Source organism: Carassius carassius, chromosome 45 (genome assembly GCF_963082965.1).
Source record: "Carassius carassius chromosome 45, fCarCar2.1, whole genome shotgun sequence".
Lineage (NCBI taxonomy): Eukaryota > Metazoa > Chordata > Actinopteri > Cypriniformes > Cyprinidae > Carassius > Carassius carassius.
The window spans coordinates 23,392,857-23,414,100 of NC_081799.1; the positions used below are offsets into that span (position 1 = coordinate 23,392,857).

The window sequence follows — 21,244 nt, forward strand, 5'->3', positions numbered from 1 at the left end:
ATGTGAATACATCTGGGATTCGTTTAGAAGTTTGTGCATGCTTTGGCATGTAATAAATAGCTCATGCGTCAGGCTCCATGTAAAGCATAAAAAAACGATTTTCTCAGTTTAATTTTTTGCATCGTTTGATCTAAACCCTGGCTCTGCATTTGCATGTTCTTCAATTACAGATTATTCACATGGTTCTGTTCAGTATTAGGGATGGTCAGGAATTAAATGAGTAAGCTATGTATAGTTGTTTTGGGGTCATGATCACATACTAAATGACCTCACTAACTCACTAGTTGGTGGTTAGATGACTAGTCAATCACTCTGACACATTTGTACTGGTCTACACCACCCTTAAAAGTGACATCCAGAGACACGTCTGTGGTGAGTTCAAGGAAGAAGGTCAGTTTATGAATCTCTGATTTGATGCATAACATTTACCACAAAACATTTATTTGGATTATCAGTATCATTGACAACCATCCCCGTACCCAGTGGCATCAAATTTAATGTAGCCTGTTTTTTTGCAGATTCATACCTGCAAAAATGTTTTGTCTTCCCAAGCTCACAGAGCACAAACCGCAAGCAAACGTTAAACCAATTGCTGCTTTGATTTGCCCTACAAGACCTATTTCCATTATTCAGTTCAATCTTGGAACTTATCAACTCAGTCAGCCTACAGTAAACTTAATTTGCATGGGAAAATTTGGTTTGAAGCGCCCACCCACTAAGTTGATGAGAAATGTTAGTTAATCGTAGCGTGAAAATAGCTGCGTTCAGTTCCTGTTTTGAAATATTTTCTTTTGAAATAGTAGGTTGGGATGAGACCCACAGATTATATTTGTTTAGTCTAAAAACCATGAGCCATGATTTTTTGTTTGTGCTATTGCTAGTCACAAAAACAAAATTATTATTTCTCTAATAATTATAACGTCCAGGAGTCACAACCACACATCAAGACATTGTTCAGATGATTTGTTTCAAGACATTTTGTTTCCTTCATGAAATGTGTTGAACTATTTTTTTTTATACACATCATCCTAAACCTTCCATTGCAAATTCCAAAACGTCATTTTAGAGCTAATAACGAGGCTTGAGCCATTGATATGCAGGCTCATGCAGTTATTAATGCAGTCTAATCCAGTTATTAGAGAGTGAGAGAGAGTAAAAGATCATGTATTAAGTAAAGATCATTTTCCATGAAGATATTTTGTAAATCTCCTACCACATATATATCAAAACGTAATTTTTGATTAGTAATATGCATTGCTAAGAACTTAATTTGGACAACTTTAAAGACTATTTTCTTTAATATTTAGTTTTTTTTGCATCCTCGGATTCCAGATTTTCAAATAGTTTTATCTAGGCCAAATATTGTCTTATCATAACAAACCATACATCAATGGAAACCTAATTTATTCTGCTCTCCAAATCTCCATCAAAAGACTAAAATAGTTGATTACAAGTGTTCCCTGCAATTTTATGCTAAAATGTTTGTTACAGGGGTCATATGATGCGATTTCAAGTTTTCCTTTCTTTTTGGAGTGTTACCAGCTGATTGTGCATAGATAAGATCCCTGAAGTTGCAAAGAATAAAGTCTCAAAACCAACAAGATATTCCTTATCAAAGTTAAGAATCTGCCACACCCCCCTAAAATGGTTCTTTCAAACACACCCCCACATGTCTATGTCACTATGTGGGGAAGATTTGTGTAATGCCGCCCAAATGTTCATGCAAAGAAAGAAGGCGTGGTTTCAGTAACCTTACCGCAGTTAATGTTGAAGCAGCGATATCAGAGATATGGTGTGTGTTTCTAGGCAAAAGCAAAAGCACTTTATTTGGCCTTCTGAAAGTAGATGGATTTAGGAATTTTAAGATTACTTACAAGTTACAACAGAGCAGCAACGCATTTTATGGACGACCATTTCGTGAACCTAGGAGAGAAGGTAATTCTGACTTTGCTATGACAATCTCGCGTTTCTGAATCAGCTACTGTAAGTATGTTTTGTTGATAAAGTATTTGCTATTGACTGTTAAAATGTGGTGTTTTGCGTGCTGTGTGTATGTGTGTGTGTGTGTGTGTGTGTGTGCGCATCTGTGAGAGCGAGAGAGAGAGAGAAACAAGGTCACTCACATCACAGTGGAGTCAACTCAGCTGTCTTAACTGTCCGTGGTTTGTGTACTGAACTGCAAACACATAGGAGGCTTTTGGCTTGAACTAATGGTAAAATTAAGGACATTATTAACTGTCTTTACATTTATTTTGAAAGGAGAAGCTTGCGATTATGGAAAGAGGCGTTGCATTTCCGATGAGTGCTTGCTGTGTTCAGCCAATCACAATGTACTGGGTCAGTTGGCCAATCAAAGCAGACTGCTCTTGTCAGGAGGGACTTTGTAGGATGCAATTGAGAGAGGCAGGGCAAAGAGGACCTACAATAATGTACAGTATTTTAAAAATATATATTTTTTAACATTTAAAGCATGTTTACATATTCTTTTACAACAAATACACAAAATAATGATCTTTAAAAAAAACATTATATGACCCCTTTAAATGAATTTAAAGTGGGATTGTCATTGTATTGCCATACATCGACATACTCCTCTGACATTTTCTGTCTGCCAGTTTGTACTCTGTTAATTATAATGTGAGTAGCACAAGTATTTATTTATTTATTTTCATTTTTGCTTTCCTTCACCTCATTTATTGTGGTTCTTCGTTTCTATGATGAAATTGTAACGTGCTGAATATTAGAGGCGACTTATGGCGAGTCGCTTTTCCTCAGTCAGTTTGACAGTTTCAAATAACGGTCGCTCATGGTGAGCGGGAAAGTGACCGGCAGCATCTGCGTGGAGATGATGTGCGCGCTCCTCCTGATCGTTTGCGGAGGCAGCAGACGCCAGCCTCACCGTCTCTAGCGCAGAAACTCTCACAGAGAGAGAGAGCGAGAGGGGCAGACAGCGGGATATTCTCACACACACTCCGACCGATAGCTTACCTGAAAACACAGGGGAAAATGGACCGAACCTACGCGATGGATACGGGTCACCGACCGGGTCTGAAAAAATCACGGATGTCATGGCCGTCGTCTTTTCAGGGCTTTAGACGGTAAGATCTGTCCTCTTCATCATTGAGGGGTAGATGGGTGTGTGAAGAGGCTTTTGCGAAGTGCACTTTCTTTGTGTAACGTTAGATCAGTTCATCTCCGGAAGAAATTGGGCTTGTTTAGCTTGGAATGAACTGAATGAACTGAATGAACTTTAAAGTCAATGGACTTTGTTGAAACTAACAGTGTCTTGAAGCGCATGGAGTCTCTTTGTTACGCACGAGATTCCACGCGCCTGGGATTGTTTATATATATATATATATATATATATATATATATATATATATATATATATATATATATATATATATATATTAGTTGTTTCATTATTGGTAACGTTATATAATTAGGGTACAAATTTTATCTCTAATAAAAATCGACATCCATATAGGATCATCTTTTTAAAATATTTTTTATTTATTTATTTTATGTCATCGTCCTGTCTTTCTTTAATGGTCTTGGGGAACGTAACGTTACACGATTTTTTTGAGTATATAGGGGTTATATGGGGATTATGCCAGTTTTATTTTATGTATATGGATAATCTGGTTAATTATATGCAATCTAGATATTGCTTGCAAAATCACTTGTGCTTAGGTAGAATTATCTAATGCTGGTGGCAATTGTGTTGCAACCATTTTGTTTAGCTTATGCATTATCAACTCATAGCATATGGTTGTTTGGGTTTGAATGTTATTTTTTCTTTTATGTATCAAATATGCAGATCTTTGAGTGCTGATTCCCATATAAAAAATTTTTTTGTTCCATTTGTTATTTTATAGTTTAATTTGTTTGTCACAATAATATTAATATTAGATTATTATTCAAAAAAATACAGAACAATATTCATTATGAAAATGGTAAATAAATAATTGCATTATTATAATTTTGACATTATATTTAAAGTTATTTGGCAATCAACCAATTAACAGTCAGGTTTAGATTGAGACTGCGTGAGGACTTGCATCAGTGCAGAGTTGCCTTGTGAGGCACCATTCTGTTTTGCTGATCATAAATCATAGTTGTTGTTCTACCTTGAATTGTCCTCGAGAGGACAAATCTCTCCATTTACAGACATAATTAATGTGCCAAAGTGTCTTTCTCTCCTAAACCTCTAACCACATCCTCTCATTCTCATGCATGGATGAGGAAAAACAGCATGGCAAGTGTTAATTGTCTACTCAGTTGCCATTGGTACAATCTTCTTTATTTTTTCTTTTGTCACTGATTAGATGGTATTGCCACCTCAAGTTGTTTTTTTTTTCCTCTGGAGTTTGTTTCAACATATCTTGACGAACACTGTAGGGGGTCATGCAGAGGTCAGTTTTCACTCTTGTATACAGAGAACGCTTTGTCCTATGGCATTACTGGGCGGGCTGCCCTCATCTCCCAGTATATTGCTTATAAGGAGTAATGAAAGTGTTCATTCTCTGAGTGCAGTCCAAAAAAGCTCATTGTTGGTCTAATCCAGGGATGGATGGATATATAGGCAATTATTTGAACAGCAGAACAAGACACTGCAGCAGGGATTTGACAGCTGACACTGATTGTCACCAATTTTGTACTATTTGGTCAAATATGTGTCATGTTAAACCACTAGTGAAAGACACTTTCTGTCTGGAGGGTAATTGCTGTCAAAAAGTCAGTTATGCTCAGGAGTTAAAAGGCCATTACATTTGCATTAGAAAGTGCACTTGGTAACCTAGCCTAATTAAGCTTCAACCAGCGTAATGCTCGTTTTTCATTGGCTTGTGATGGGGCTGTTTGTTGTATTTAGGGGGTTGGTCAGATTCATAAGCTTGAGTTATCATCCTCATTAGAGTGTTATGTCCCTGTGACTGGTATACCCAGCCCCAAACATTATCTTCTGACAAATTAAACCATATCAAGATATACGAGTAGGGATATGCCAGTATCAAATTTTCATGTTGTGATTAATTGCTAATGCTTTTATTACGGTATATGGTATTATTACGATATTGAAAATAAGTTTTAAAAAAGTGGCCATAATACAGTATAACAGGTTTAATAACTTTTTTCTTATAACAAAAATAACTGAATATTTAAATACAATAAAGCACCACAGAAAAATATATGAAGTTAAACGTTTTATACCAATTAAAGTGCAAAAGAACCAATAAAGACCCATAGGTATCATTTTACAATAAGACCTCAGTTAACCTTAGTTAATGCATTAACATTCACAATAAGCAATCGCTACATTTTCTACAAAAGTACAAGTCTTAGTTCATGTTAGCTCATTAAATAACAGAGTTGCAACTTTAGATTTTAACAACGTGGTATTAAATATTGGAATGCCTAAGATTGATGAATGTTCAGATGAATTTTTCATTGGCAGTTTATTTTAACTAACGAATTAACTAATGTTAACTAATAATGCCCCAATGTAAAGTGTTAACAAACAATAAAGAGTCAGAACACTTTCAAATATTTTATTTTTTTTAAGTTTGAAATAGAATAGCCTATTAAGTCAAAATATTTAAGTATTTGGCACTGTGATTAACACCATAGCAAATCCACAGATCTGAATGTCTATTTAAATCTATTTAAATACGCTTTAGTAAGTAGCAGCAACTGCTTTATTTATGGGGTTTCCAGGGTAACGACTGCCTTTTCTGCCGTTTAGCACCATCTGCTGTCAGAGAGTGAATGTGCTTTCATTCAGCATGTCTCTCACGTGTTCCCCCATGTGCTTCGCATGCATGCTTATGGAGCGCACACGTGTCTTTCAAGCAGTTGTGTTGTAGAGCGGTGTTGTGCATTTTGACTAGTTGGTTGGAAAAGTATTCTTAAAATGCATCCCAAATTCGGAATAATTTGTAATGTATGATTATTCACTGTATTTAGAAGTGCCTACGATAACAATATTGTGCATATTTATAACCTTGATGCATCGCATTACCGAATACCGGCACATGTCTATATATGAGCGTTGTGTAACAACATCACGTGACTCATTGGGGTTCAGGGCATGTCCAATTACACCGTCTGTATTATATAGCTGTCCCTGTGAATGCTTGTCTCATTTGCAGCAAAGATATATGGCTGTGTTTCTACCAAAACTCTGGATAGTTCACTGCTGTGTACTGGATGATTGCTGGTAAAATATTCCATCAAGAAGTCTTTGAAATTGTTGACATTTTGTAAGAAGCTGGAATCGTACATTAATGGCATTTTATCTTCGGTTGATGCACTTCCCAAAAGTCATATTTGAGTTTTTTTTTCTTCTGTAGTTCATATTTTTAATTGCCCTGCCAACATTTTCACTTGCCTCACTTTACCACAGAAGGATCAGTTTGATTAAAGATCATATTAAGATTTTATTATTATTTTTATTTATTTTTATTTATTTATTTTATTACCAAGATTTAAGAACACATGATAGGTAAAAATTGATAGCCCGAATGCACTGTAAGTCGCTTTGGATAAAAGCGTCTGCTAAATGCATAAATGTAATTTTAATTTAATGTAATTTTAATTTAATTTAATTAAGTTTGAAAATTTCTATTTTTTTTTGCAAACCATTTTTATATTTATGTATATTATTATATAGGCTTTATATATTAAATGTAAAAAAAAAAATATCAACTTTTTGTTCACTAAAATGTATATATATTTTGTCCTATTTATATTATTGTTGCTTTTAAGGATTCACAATCTATTTTAAGGCAACACGAAGACATGGTATTGGTGGCTAATCAGCAGAGTTTGCAATAACAACATGCAATACAAAACACTCTTACATTGGCCTTGGGCTAGCAGACCATCTTTATTAAGTCCTGGCTGAAGTTCTCATTTTTGCAGTATTTAATTGTTTTACACTTCTCACTTTACTTGAGCTAATATTAAATGCATGACCCACCTGATGGAAGGTAGCACATAAGCTATTAAGCCCATAGGCCTGTCTGTCAGCTTATTGACCAGAGCACAAGGTGATTCTCAAGGGAAATTTGTGTGCTTCAATAGCCTGGTCACTGTGACTAGCTTGATGTCCCTACACAGTTTTAACCAAGCTTCTCTTTGGATTTATATGCACTCTTTGGATTGTATGAAGGGACAATGTTTACAAGCGTTCAGCCAAACTGGGTCAGATTCTGAAGGTACTGTACAGTTTTCCGTAGGGAAGGAAAATAATGTAAACAAAGCTGTAAACAGGGGAAATGCAATGGTTGCATCTTGACATGACAAGTGAAGATGGCTTTGCTGTCAATAAAACTGTACCTGTACTGAGAAGTAGGATGTTGGCTCGCACTTCAGCAGAATAATTTCCTCCTGTTTCAGTAATATGTTGAGCTGGAGACAACTGATGGATTTTGACAGCATAATATGTCATTGAAGATCTGCATCCCAGGGCCAAACTTATAATTTGAGAGCATGCTCGCTGTGCATGATGGAAAGGATCAGATATTATTGTCATTATACAGGCTTCATCATTTTAGGCTAATCATCTGGAGACATTTTGGGCACTTGAATGGTGCTCCTTCACAGAGATCCTTCAAGTCATGTGAAGTTGCTTAAGGGAGCGCTGTCCTCTCGACTCTCTTCACAGACGGCTAATTAGAAATGATAACTGCAAAACATACACACCGACTCTGTAGCTTTGTCCTCAGTTGTCATGGCGGATGTTGCTTTGTAATGAAGAGTCCAGCTGGAGCTGAGAGGAAGAATAAACCTTTCTTTCTATTTTTTATGTTTGTCATCTTAGAGTCAAGATGCTTTTGTAAAAGTGGGAGTTTCTAGACTCTTCACGCTGCTCGAGTAGTGCTACTACTTTCTTAAGGGTTAGTTCACCCAGATAGCAAATTTATGTAATTAATAACTTGTTGTTTCAAACCCGTAAAACCTCCGTTTATCTTTGGAACACAGATTAAGATATTTTAGATTTAGTCCGAGAGCTCTCAGTCCCTCCATTGAAGCATTGTGTACGGTATACTGTCCATGTTCAGAAAGGTAAGAAAAACATCATCAAAGTAGTCCATGTGACATCAGAGGGGTTGGTTAGAATTTTTTGAAGCATCGAAAATACATTTTGGTCCAAAAAAAGCAAAAACGACGACTTTATTCAGCATTGTCTTCTCTTCCGTGTCTGTTGTGAGAGAGAGTTCAAAACAAAGCAGCTGGATATCCGGTTCACGAACGAATCATTCAGTTCACCAAATCGAACTGAATCGTTTTAAACTGTTCGCATCTCTAATACACATTAATCCACAAATGACTTAATTGTTAACTTTTTTTTAATGTGGCTGACACTCCCTCTGAGTTCAAACAAACCAATATCCCGGAGTAATTAATGTACTCATACAGTACACTGACTGAACTGCTGTGAAGAGAGAACTGAAGATGAACACCGAGCCGAGCCAGATAGCGAACAATAGACTGACTCGTTCACGAGTGAAGAACTGGTTGCATCGGTTTTCGGATCACCAGTAGTTCTTTCGGACAGTTCGATTCAATAAACGGGTTGAAGAAAACTGTTCACCGGTTCTTTTGCGCTCGACGTATAATGGCGTCATTTGCGATGATTGCCCTTGATTCAAGCCTTCGGTTTACCCGCGTTCATAACACTAGCACAGAATCAGTTCAGAATCAATCACCAAAAGAATCAGTTCAGTTCAGACGCTCTGTGTGTAACGCTGAATCACACTGAATCACACATGCGCAGTATCATCAGCTCCTCGGTTCACGAATCGGACGCGTCTGACAGAAACGGTTCTTGACTCGTGAATGAGTCAATGTTTTGTAAATTATCTGGCTCGGCTCGGTGTTCATCTTCAGTTCTCTCTTCACAGCAGTTCAGTCAGTGTACTGTTTGAGTACATGAATTACTCCGGGATATTGGTTTGTTTGAACTCAGAGGGAGTGTCAGCCACATTAAAAAAGTTAACAGCTTAAGTAATTTGTGGATTAATGCGTATTAGAGATGCGAACCGTTTAAAACGATTCAGTTTGATTTGGTGAACTGAATGATTCGTTCGCGAACCGGATATCCAGACTGCTTTGATTTGAACTCTCTCTCACAACAGACACGGAAGAGAAGACAATGCTGAACAAAGTCGTCGTTTTTGCTATTTTTGGACCAAAGTGTACTTTCGATGCTTCAAAAAATTCTAACCGACTCTCTGATGTCACATGGACTACTTTGATGATGTTTTTCTTACCTTTCTGGACATGGACAGTATACCGTACACACTGCTTCAATGGAGGGACTGAGAGCTCTCGGACTAAATCTAAAATATCTTAAACTGTGTTCCAAAGATAAACGGAGGTCTTACGGGTTTGGAACAACATGAGGGTAAGTTATTAATTACATAAATTTGCTATCTGGGTGAACTAACCCTTTAAGTGCTAATTGAAAGCACCACTGACTGTATCAACAGCAGCGTGCTTGAATGAAACTCGTTCGGGGTGTATGTGGTTAGTAAGGCAGTTAATAAGGCTTATTCTTAAGCGAGCAAATGTGTTTCCGAACAGTCTTCGGAGACCTGTTTTGTATTCCTCTGAATGTACCCAGACTTCCAGACCTTTTGGGAAATCAATACACTGCTGAATGCTTGTCTCAAACCACAAAAAGAAGATGGATGCTGGAAGTATTTTAAATAATTGAGCACTCTTTTTTTTTTTGGCACTCTTTTTTTTATTTTTCCTGGGTTACTTTTGTTTGGCGTGATGGTCCTGTCATAGTCGTATTGGTTATTATTTTGTCATGTTATTGTTTGTTGTCATCTTTTGCACAAAGAGGTCGTGGCTGAAGGCGGTGCCCATAAGAAGGTAGACAATGGGTAACACCATCTGTGTGCACAGAAAACACATTGTTAGACGTCAGTAATTTGCAGCGACAGAGCGTGAGAAGTGGGGACAAAGGTGTATCTGCCACTATCCATCAGGGAGTCAAACATACTAGAGGGTAATGCCTCACCTCAGTTCAGACATGATTAAATGATAGATTCTTAATTAATGAAAAGGAGCAAATGAGTGTTCAAAATGAACTTATCTCACCTGCAAATGGTGATTTGAGAAAATATCAAGTACTGGCCAAAGTTTCGGGTCCGTAAGATTTTATACTACTTTTATTCATAAGGGTACGTTAAAATGATAAAAAATCACAGTAAGGACAGTAAATGTGTAATTTTACAAAATACTTCCATTTCAAATAAATGCTGTTCGTTTGATCTTTCTCTTCATCACAGATCCCTGTCTGAATCAGAAACCGTTTCCTGCACTTAGACTGGAGTGATGATGCTGAAAATTCAGCTTTGATCACGGGAATAAATTACATTTAATATTATATTTAAATGGAAATTATAATAATATTTCACAGTGTTACTGTTTATAAAGTTCCGTTTGACAAGAATCATAATTGTCTGTTATTTGCCTTGTTACTGTGGTTGCAATTTACAATATTTTACTAAATTTGTTTTGTGTAGGGCAGCTGCATTCTTGCAGGCAAGATATTTAAAATAATCTTAAGTATGTTCCTAAATAACATTATAAAGAGTTTTTGCTTGTGTTTGGTGATGTACCAAAGAAAGTGAAACATGCATTTGTGGATCAGGTGTGTAAAACTTGCTTTTTAAAACTGGCTGTTGTTTCCTGTAAGCCTATAGACTAATGTAGTTGTCTATGACTGGTCATTGCATTCATATGTTTGGACATGTCAGGTTTTGCATTCTGGGAAATTAAGTGTTCTTCCAGCCTCGTGTAGTCATAAGACCTATAAAACTTCAAAATTCAAAGCTTTTTAAATGTGTGTTTTTTTCAGAACTTTCTAACAAGACTTTGTAGAACCAGCACCATTATGAATTTCTTAGTTAAGTTGCAATAAGTATTAATGCTTAATGTCCAGTAATGTTAAAAAAAAATTAACTACTCGTTAAAGCCAATTTTTTATCCCCTTATTTGGCGCCTGGCAGTGTTAATTTCTTATCCTCTTGTTCAGCTACATCAGGTCATCTTGATTTCTCGAATGGTGTCTTTCATTAGTTCCAGCTCCCTTCTCTCATTAACATTAATTCTCATTAACACTGATTGCTACATGGCCTGAGGAACAATAGTTTGGTGAATGAGTGTGTGTATGTGCCTTTAGTGTATTTTTGAGGTGGGTCAGTACAGAGATAATGAGTGCTGAGAGCCGACCTAGAAGAGAGTGAATGAGTGCTCGCTCATGTCATATGGCTGAAACAGCCCTTGCTGCTGTAATGGATTTCATGACATCAGGTTTCTGCTGTCCATCACTGTGCATTTAAAGACTTAAAAACCGCAATGTCAGCCATCATATTTCTGCATGCAGGATGGCTAAACAGGATACTTTACCTTTGTACACTACTAAATCCTAAGAAAAAATAAATTCCAGAAGGGAAAAAAAGAAATAAAATGATGCCTTAAACAAAGGATTAATCTGCCAGTGATTGCCAAAAATGAAATGTTCTTTTTTTATGCCAGAGTCCCCATGGTTTTAGAAAACCAGGATTTTTAATGGAATTTCTAAAAAGTGATTTTAAGGCATGGAAAAGCTATGAAGTTCATTAGTCGTGAAAGGTCATGGATGATTTGTTTATATTATGTCTTACGTCCAATAGTTTTTTTTTTTAAGACCTTTAAAAGTCATTCCATATATTCTAATAACATGATAAATTTAGGGAGGTTAATGTTTAAAACAAGTGTTAAATCTGCTTGTGGAAAAACACAGAATATCCTAGATATTGTTTATCAACATATGTGCTAAATCAGATCTGTAGGTTTCAAAAGTATAAAACGCTAATTTTGGTCAGGTTTGATTTAAAATATTACAATTTTCAGCAAGCTATTCCGGTAAACTTTTTTTCTTCTGAACTTTTTCTCTTAAACCTGTTTGATATAACTGAGATATATTACTTGTCATGTTTAATTTCCATATATAATTTTAATTTAATTTATTTGAAACTTTACTCTCAAAGTTTACCATAAAACTCTTCTTTTTATTTGTATGCATTTTTATAAGTTCTATTTTGATGCTAGAACTTGCACATTTCATATTCTTTAGCAATAAAGATAACAGAAACAATTGTAATCAATAGTAATCCCCAAAATTGTGCTGTCATTCTATCTGTAGAAATGCCCCAAAGTCGTTGTACTCAGAACATATCAGAGCTTATTTTGCTAGATAAAGAAGGCAATTACTGCACTTTATTTTAACGACTTCTAGTATCCTCTGATCCTCACCACTGGATGTTGTTGTCGTATAAATGATGGTACACAAACCTAAATACCTATTTTTGCCTGGGACCATTAGAAAAGCCTTTCTTTAGCACTATTCTGAGGGGATTCATTTTATAAATGATGTTTAAGTTGCAATTATTAACAAATGATGTGTGGGTGTGCTCGTCATAGAAGTACTGCGGATGCATCATGAAATAAACAACACTTATATATTTCTTGGTACAAAAATATGCCAATTTTACATTAAGTATATAATTAAGGGAATGAATTACTGATTACCACCATCTGTAATTTAACTCGCCTTTATAATGAAGCTGCACCAGGCAATGCAATGAGAAATAAAGTTTTAGTTATGGTAATCAGTGAAGGTCAGAATAAATGAGGTGAAATCTATAAAAGAAATTACTGATATTTTAATCCATATGGGATTCGATTTCTCAGCGGACACCATTGGTAAAATTTAGCTCCATAATTTATTTTGGAAAAACACTGGATTGAAGTACATCAGTAAAAGATGAATTTACCAGCCTCCTCAGGTCCCTCTCCAGCTTTTAAGGAAATTCATGTCCCTAAATGTTACTCATCACTGTCTTTCACCAGACTTCACAAAGAGCCTGAAACGTGATGGCAGAACTTGACTTGAGGTTTGCTCAACATTTAGATTTCCCCCCAAAAGAAATGACTCCTGTTCCACCCAGATATTCACTCATACGCTAACCGGGTTTGTTCAGTTTCACATTAATAATTAGATAGTTGCAGATATTTAGGAAAGTCCCATTGAGCCCTACCTCGGTCTAATTAGTGACTAATATGTGTGCTCTTTAGAGAGGAGCTGATTACATTCAAATTAAAAACCCTGGGACATTCTTCCATGGGTGACCGTGACCAGTGTTATTTTATTAACATTGAGATACTGTTATAGTTTATTAATACACTTTAAAAAAATAAATTGCAATTATTTAAAAAAATTACGTTTTCTTAGTTATTGTCCTAATAACTGCGCTAAGTAACACTACTTTTTTAAATTTGAATTTGCTTGTTCACTAAATGCAAAATCCCTCATTTAGTTAATACATTTAAGATAGGGATGCATCAATCCAATACTTGGGATTGGTATCAGCTCCGATAATGGCATTTTCTGCGGATCAGGTATCGGTGAGACGAGACGAGACAGATCCAAATCCGATATTGTGCATATACTATTCTGTGTTATTGTTGAGCCTCACGAAAGGCACAAAAACATTATAAAGCACCAAATCATTTTCCTTGACATATTTCAAGTGTTTTGAAGCTGTTCCATAGTTCAGTGTGAAGTACAGATTAATATTTAAGTCATTAAATTCAAGTTCACATAAACTCTTCTTTCTGCTGCGGCTGTCTGTCATCATTCAGCAATCAAACTGTGTGTCTCGTTCGGTTACTACAGTCAAAACAATGAAACTTTTTTAGAGAGCGCACAGTAACTGAGGTTTAAAACTGTTCAAAGAAAAGGCTCAATAAACCAACGCACACATTTTATACACTACGTATCAATATTTCTTCCCTTTGTACTAGTGCTGTCCAGTTCGCGAACGAATCATTTGATTTAACCCATTCTTCTTAGTGAACCGGATGACCACTTCACCAAATTGGACTGAATCGTTTGAACCGGTTCACGTCTCCAGTAAGCATTAATCCACTAATTAACGTTACTCAAGTTATTTACTTTTTTTAATGTGGCTAACACTCTCTGAGTCTAAATAAACCAATATCCCAGAGTAATTCATTTACTGAAACAGTACACTGACTGAACTGTGACGAGAGTACTAAAGATGAACTCGAGCCGAAGAAGCTTGTGTGTAATAACTGTTCTGTTCTAACTCGTGGGCTGCGCAGTCTGCACACAAGATGCGCACAAAGCTGTCTGTGCCACTCTATATGGGCGCCTTTAGTATTATAATACTTTTCTGTGCATTCAAAGATTCTTAATAGTCTTTCTTGTTCTGTTCTATCTATCACGTTGCTGCCTTAATTACTGTGCTATACATTTAAAGGAAACGTCTTCTACATTTCTGTATAAATGTATATACTTGTTTCATGAATGTATTTTACAACAATACAAAGAGCAATATGTAACATTTTACCAGATTTTTAGACTTTTAGACTAGATCAGGTCAACACAGAGAAGTATAGAAAATCTACACCTTTAAAAAAAAAAAACTCAGCTGGTATCGGATCGGGTCGGTTCTGAAAAAATGGTATCGTTGCATCCCTAGGTTAAGATAACTACAGATTTCTTGTTCTGCTAATTTTCTTGTGATAATACAATAAATTAATTTGTTGTTTTGATAGCCATGTATGTATGTATGTATGTATGTATGTATGTATAGGCCCCTATGAAATCCGATTTATTTTTTCCAAATATTTTTTTTTCTGTGTTATTTTTCTGTTTTCCGTTTTTTTTATGGTGATGATCGAATCAAGATTTTTAGACATTTATTCAGGGCCTAATTTTCATTTTCGAAAATGAATTCCTCTTTTAGGTGGCTCTTGTGAGAGGGTATTTTTTAATTTGAGGGTGGAGGAGGGCATTTTTTTTTACATTTCTCAAAAATATTTATCTCGCATAAAGTTTGATCATGCATAACATTTTTGTTTTGACAATCGTGCAATTGTTGTGCAATAGCTAACACAAGCCTGATTTTGTGAGCTGTATGTGAGGTGGCCTTTAACACCAGGTTCACATATACTACGTTTGCAGTGTGTTTACAGTCCATGTGAAACTGAATATTTTTGAAAACTGCCAGGCTGAAGATTTAAAAAAAACTCAAGCGAAACCGGAGATTTTGGCTTGTGACGTCGGAGCATGCGCTGTTATCTCTGCCTACTGTACTTTTTCAGACTTCTGATTGGCCAACATGGCTTTATGGTGGAGATTCTATCGCCAACCTGTTGGCTTTGCAGTGCTTCATAGTTTTCATGTGGACGGAGATTTTTTTTTTTAAATGGAAGAAGGAAAAACTCTGTTTATAAAAATACCCATGTATGTGTGGACATGGCCCTAGCCAGAAAACCATAGCCTACTGTATGTGTTGACTGTGAAACACAGTAGATGCATTTATGGTAAAATCACTACATTTTCGTGTCAATACATGTTCATATTTATTGCAAACAATGCGCTGTTACAGAAAAAATGGACTCGATGCAGAAATGATTGCTGAACTACTGCAGACGCACTGCTCCTGGAATTAATTAAATGCCAGATTGCAACCATGTGCAGTGTGACAACGATTTAATCTATCCATTAACATGAGTGTGAAAAAATATGCACCGCATAATAATGTGTAATGTGAACCTGGCATTATGTATAAGCGCACAGACTCCAGGAGAAGGTGCGACTGCTGAATGGTTTAAGCTGTAAATTCTGTTTTTATGACTAGATTCCATGATTCTGTCCGCGTTTTCTGCATCGCTGAAAACATAGGGCCCTATATGTAGTCTTATAGGACACATATGTTAAGTGAGCTATGTGAACGCCCCCTAAAAGAACTGCGGTCTTCTACAGTACTTCAAATATGCCGTGGAGGATCACAGAAAGTGATCCAAGAACATTGTTGCAGCATCTCTCAAGCAACGAATAAACACTGCTAACTTGGAGAATGACCAGACCCTCGACACAAACATCTCAGGTTTCTCGATGAAAACATGAGAGAAGTAGGCTAAGAAAAAAAAACTTTTTTGAACATTATCAGAACATTTTCCTTGATGCGAGTGGTGCGGATGCAGTCGCCACGATGAAGAAGATGCAATGCCCACTCGTTGGAAAAGGCTGAGCCAGTTCTTCAGCGATGATTACAGAGAGTCCAGCCGAGACGAGTGGGAACAGTTCTTGCTGGAGCCATGTATTCCACCAGATGAGGATCCCATTCAGTGGTAAACGAAAACACGAAGCGCTTCAAAAAACTAATTCGCTTAGCACACCGTTATTTGTGAGTCCCGCCAACGTCTGTATCGTCAGAGCATGTTTTCTCCACGGCCGGCCTTATAGTTAACAGACTAAGGAGCCGACTTTCCCCCAATCATGTTTACATGCCCGTGTTTCTTAACAAGAACATTTGAAACAATAGAAAAAAAGCAAAAAAGATTTGCTGACAGTTTAAAAGTTAAGTGTAAGCTACATTCTGTACAATAGCCTAATTGCTGCAGGCTGCTTTATGTTTTTTCTTTGTTCACTTTTTTTTTTTTGCTTTTAATCTGTACTTTTGTTTGTTTGCACGCATTGTTAAAGGTTTTCAGCTACAAAACACGATGTGTAATGTTCAAGCTTATTGTAAGCTTGTTCAAAATGACGAAAACAAATGTTGCTGAAAAATAACGTCTGACTCATTAAACTTAATTTAAATTAACGAATATTTGAATATTCGTTTTTTGTGAGCTCAAATATTCGAATGTGATATTTGTGGAAAACGCCCATCCCTACTTTTAAATGGTTGAACATACTGTAGGCCTCAACACTCGACCCAAACCTTAAAGGGGTCATATGATGCTGCTAAAAAGAACATTATTTTGTGTATTTGGTGTAATGAAATGTGTTTATGCGTTTTAAGGTAAAAAAAAACATTATTTTCCACATACTGTACATTATAGTTTCTCCTCTATGCCCTGCCTTCTGAAACGCGTGATTGAAATGGGCTGGATGCCGCTTCGTCCACGGTGAAAGCCGTTCCAGCGATCCACAGCGCAAAGTTGATGTATTTCCTCAGCGACCAGCACAGATCAGTCCCAGGCATGAAGAAGCATATATCGTACTCTTTTGGAAGGCCAAACAAAGTAGTTTCACTTTCACATTGAAACACACAGCATCTATACGACATGGCGGCGGCAACAACAATACTATAATGAGAATAAAAGGTATGCATTCTTTCTTTGCGTGAACATCTGGGCGGCGTTATGCAAAAATTCCCACATACTGACGTCGATATGTGGTGGGGTGTGTTAGAACGAGTCGTTTCAGGGGGGCGTGGATGAGTCTTAACTTTTATAAAGAATATCTCTTTCAATTTAAGACTTTAGTCTTTGCAACTTCACAGATCTTCTTTTTTCACCAAGAGCTTCTAACAGAGATAAAAGAAAATTTTAAATTGCATCATATGACCCCTTTAAGAATGATGACAATCAACAAATGTAAAAGCTCTCGACAACAAATAACTTTTATTTATTCAAATGAAATTTACAAACTTACAAAGAAAATTATGCTTTCTAGTATTTACGTCTCAAAAAGTTGTGTAAATTAGAAAATATGTAGTTACAGTGTATTTTGAATGTACTTTAATTTTAACTTAAAATGTATTAAATATTAATAAATATATATGAATCAATTGTGCAGTTTTGAAATTTTTTAAAACAATGTCTTTTTTCGGTATATATTTTTATTTCAGTTTAGTACATAAAGTTAAAGTTTTAGTTATTTTAGCACATCAGTGGTATGTTTAAATGACTACAATTATACTAAAAGCAAAAGTTTTTCCTTTTGTGTTTTTGAAGTTTTGTTTACAGAAGACAATGTACAGTACGATCCCAGTTCACAAAGATTTGTGAAGAAAATAATTATGTCTTGGCTAGTACTTGGCCATTTTTGTTATCAGCAATTACATTTCAACTAGTAACAATGTTAATACTTGATATCAACAATTACATTTTCACTAGTTAAAATGCTAATTCTTGATATCAGGAATTAAATTTCAACTAGTAAAATATATGCCTAATTCTTAATATATGTACTTGTATTTTCTCTAGTTAAATGTCACCATGTGCTGCCATTCAAATGTAATTATTGATATCAAGAATACATTTCTTACTAGTTGGGGTATATTTTTAGCAATAGCCAAAAAAACATTCAGGGAACTACACTGCATTTTGGTCACATATGCGACCTTTTGAAACGACATTGCGACCCAAATTGTTTTGAGGTCGCAAATGTATCACTGATTATTTTTGTACCTACCTTATGTTTTAGGCAATATGGGATGATTTACTATGAGCATTTATTAAAACAGAAATGTGTATTTTAAAAATACGTTTTCTAACGTGCTCTGAGCATTCAACACATCAAGTTGGCTTCAGCCCCGCGATGCGGGAAAGCTGAACTGAGTAGCTGGTTACTCGCGCGCTATGTTCGGCTGTGTTCGGTGCGCACGAGAGAACCTTGTCTCACAGACAGCAACAATGAACCGAGCTGTCCTTCAGGATGTTCGCGTCCTCCTGCACCTGAACGAACAAATACAAATCACAGTTTAAACAAACAGAAAAAAAGAGCGAAAAGCGAAAGAGCCCAATTCAGCACCGCGGTGTTCAGGGCGCACGCACGCACGCACGCTTCTGAAAGTCTTCTTGTTTTTGTACCGACAAATTCATACTTAATATGTCAAAATACCTGTCTTGGAAAGTGTGTTCGAAAAGTCGGTGGTTATGTCTTAAGTGAAAGTAAATAGTTGGAAAGAAATCGGATGTGTATCATTATAATGGATGCACTGTCTCTTAAAGTGACCGCGCCTAATTTACTAGCTCTGCTGTCAGTGTCTTTAATGTATGAAAATCAAAGTAAATGACTCACTACTTTTGACTGAATTACATTGTAGTTTTAACAAGAATTTATCCACAGTCTGACCAAAAATCAAATATAATTGATTATATTTTTTTACTAGTGGGTGCAGGACTCTAGTTCATTTATGTAAGTGAGTATAGCAAAATACAGCGAACTGAAATATTATACCCAAAAATTCTCTGATACTGTAGACTACCAGTGAAATTGATAGAAAAATTAAAAAATAAATAAATTAGGGACCTGACCATTTTTTGCTTAAGTGTTTCTTTCTTTAATTGTTAATGCAACCTTTTCACACCACAGACTGAACCAAATTAAGCATTGTTTGCTTGGTAACTGTTCAACAAAGTATGGATATTTGTGTAAATATTGTCATACTGACAGTTGTCTGAAGTTTTGATTGATTCCATTATATATCTTTTCTATCAAAGTTATCTAACACTATCAAGAGGTATTTGTTCTGACAGTTTAACTCTGAGTTCTTGTCATATTTTATTACCAATTTCTAAGCTATAATAAATAAACTGTGATAATGTGAGAAATGTTGAAGGTGTCTGAATACATTTTGGTTTGACTGTGTATTTTATTTTACAGTAAAGACTATGCAGTGCTATTTTAAATTAGTTTCTGGACACCTAAAAACTAAAAAAAAAGTAAACATTGTGTAAATAGCATAAATAAATAAATAGGACGAACATACAGTAAATATTAAACCATTTCAAACAGGGCCCACTGTACAACCTGCACCAGGGCCCCTCTAACCCCGGCTGCGGCCCTGGGTTAAGGTACCAAGACGGAGCAATGCACTGTGTGTACTGTAAGAAATAAAACAAGAAGACATGTGGTTTAAAAGATGGCAAGTAAAATTAAAAGCACATCTGTGTGCAATACAGTTTCATTATTATCCAGAGCAGCTTACTATAAAAAATTTGTGTGACCAATTCATGTTTTGGGCCAGTAACTGAAAAAGTTAGTCGCGCAAGTGCCACCAGTGGAAAAGGTTAATGTAGTTCCCTGACATTGTATGGGTCAAAATGATATATTTTGTTTATGTCAAAAGTCATTAGGATATTAAGTAAAGATCATGTTACATGAAGATATTTTGTAAATTTACTAACTTAAATATATACATACTTTATTTTTGATTAGTAATATGCATTAAGAATTCATTTGGACAACTTTAAAGGCGATTTTCTCAGTATTTAAATTTTTTGCACCCTCAGATTCCAGATTTTCAAATAGTTGTCATTGGCCAAATATTGTCTTATCCTAACAAACTATACATCAATGGAAAGCTTATTTATTCAGCTTTCAGATGATATATAAATCTCAATTTCGAAAAATGTACACTTAAGACTTTTGTCTCAAGTTTTGTGGTCCTGGGTCAGATATAAGAAATGTAGTTCTTACTAGTAATAAACTATATTTTTTATATCAGTAATAACATTGTTAATAGTATAGATGTCTATTCTTTGTCAACAATTGAATTGCTACTAGTAAAAGTTTTCATTTTTGATATCAATTGTCACTAGTCAATTTTAACCTTTAATATTATAGTAATCTAGCACCAAATGACTCTCATTTATTTATGTATACAGGTTCATCTCAATAAATTAGAATGTCGTGGAAAAGTTAATTTATTTCAGTAATTTAACTCAAATTGTGAAACTTGTGTAATTTAACACAAAATCATCAAAATTAAAAGACTACTTCTGTCTGTGTGCATTGAATTTATTTAATACACAATTAGTCTCACAATTTGAGTGGAATTACTGAAATTAACTTTTCCACAACATTCTAATTTATTGAGATGCACCTGTATATCATGTATATATTAAAGCATTAGTTGTTTTTTTTTCTTGAGAATATTTGGCAAGTACTGTACCTGATATATATCCAAAATAATCTATATTGAATTTAATCAAATCTAATCGAATTGGTAATTGAATCAAAAGTTTGTGAATGAGAATCGAAATGAATCATGAAATGTGTGTCAAAACCAAGCCCCAATAAATTGCAATACATGACAGTATCATAATTGGATTATGCAAATGCTTCTTTTTAAAATTGAACTGTGCATATCCTCACTGCCCTTGTTCATATAATTTGGAATTAAATTTTCTTGCCTGGTTTAAATGATCATTACCAGAGTTTAGATAATAGATATAAGTTGTGCAGGAAAGGTCACTAAGATTATTGTTTTTTTTTTGTTTGGTTGTACTTTGAAATAGTGTGTACAGTGTACTTTTGTCAATTGGCTTGATGCAAGAAACAAATGCTCTCGATTAAAGTTTAATTTGCAGTGAAATCAGAATATTCCTCTAAGTGAACTACAAATACTCATATTCA

At 35.4% G+C, this 21,244-nt stretch overlaps 1 protein-coding gene across 5 annotated transcripts in view; it reads left to right on the forward strand.

Annotated features, from left to right (window-relative positions):
* LOC132127716 (cAMP-specific 3',5'-cyclic phosphodiesterase 4D-like) overlaps positions 1–21,244 on the forward strand; it is a 244,931-nt gene that overhangs the window by 68,327 nt on the left and 155,360 nt on the right. Inside the window, exon 1 of one of the 5 annotated variants that reach the window (XM_059539763.1) lies at positions 2,867–3,098. The exons of 3 other annotated variants lie outside the window; for them this stretch is intronic. In XM_059539763.1, the coding sequence (XP_059395746.1) occupies positions 3,007–3,098 (92 nt within the window). In that variant the 5' untranslated portion in view covers positions 2,867–3,006. Of the gene's footprint in view, positions 1–2,866; positions 3,099–21,244 lie in introns of those variants that run through there. One more of the 5 variants, XM_059539766.1, reaches the window with a different exon arrangement.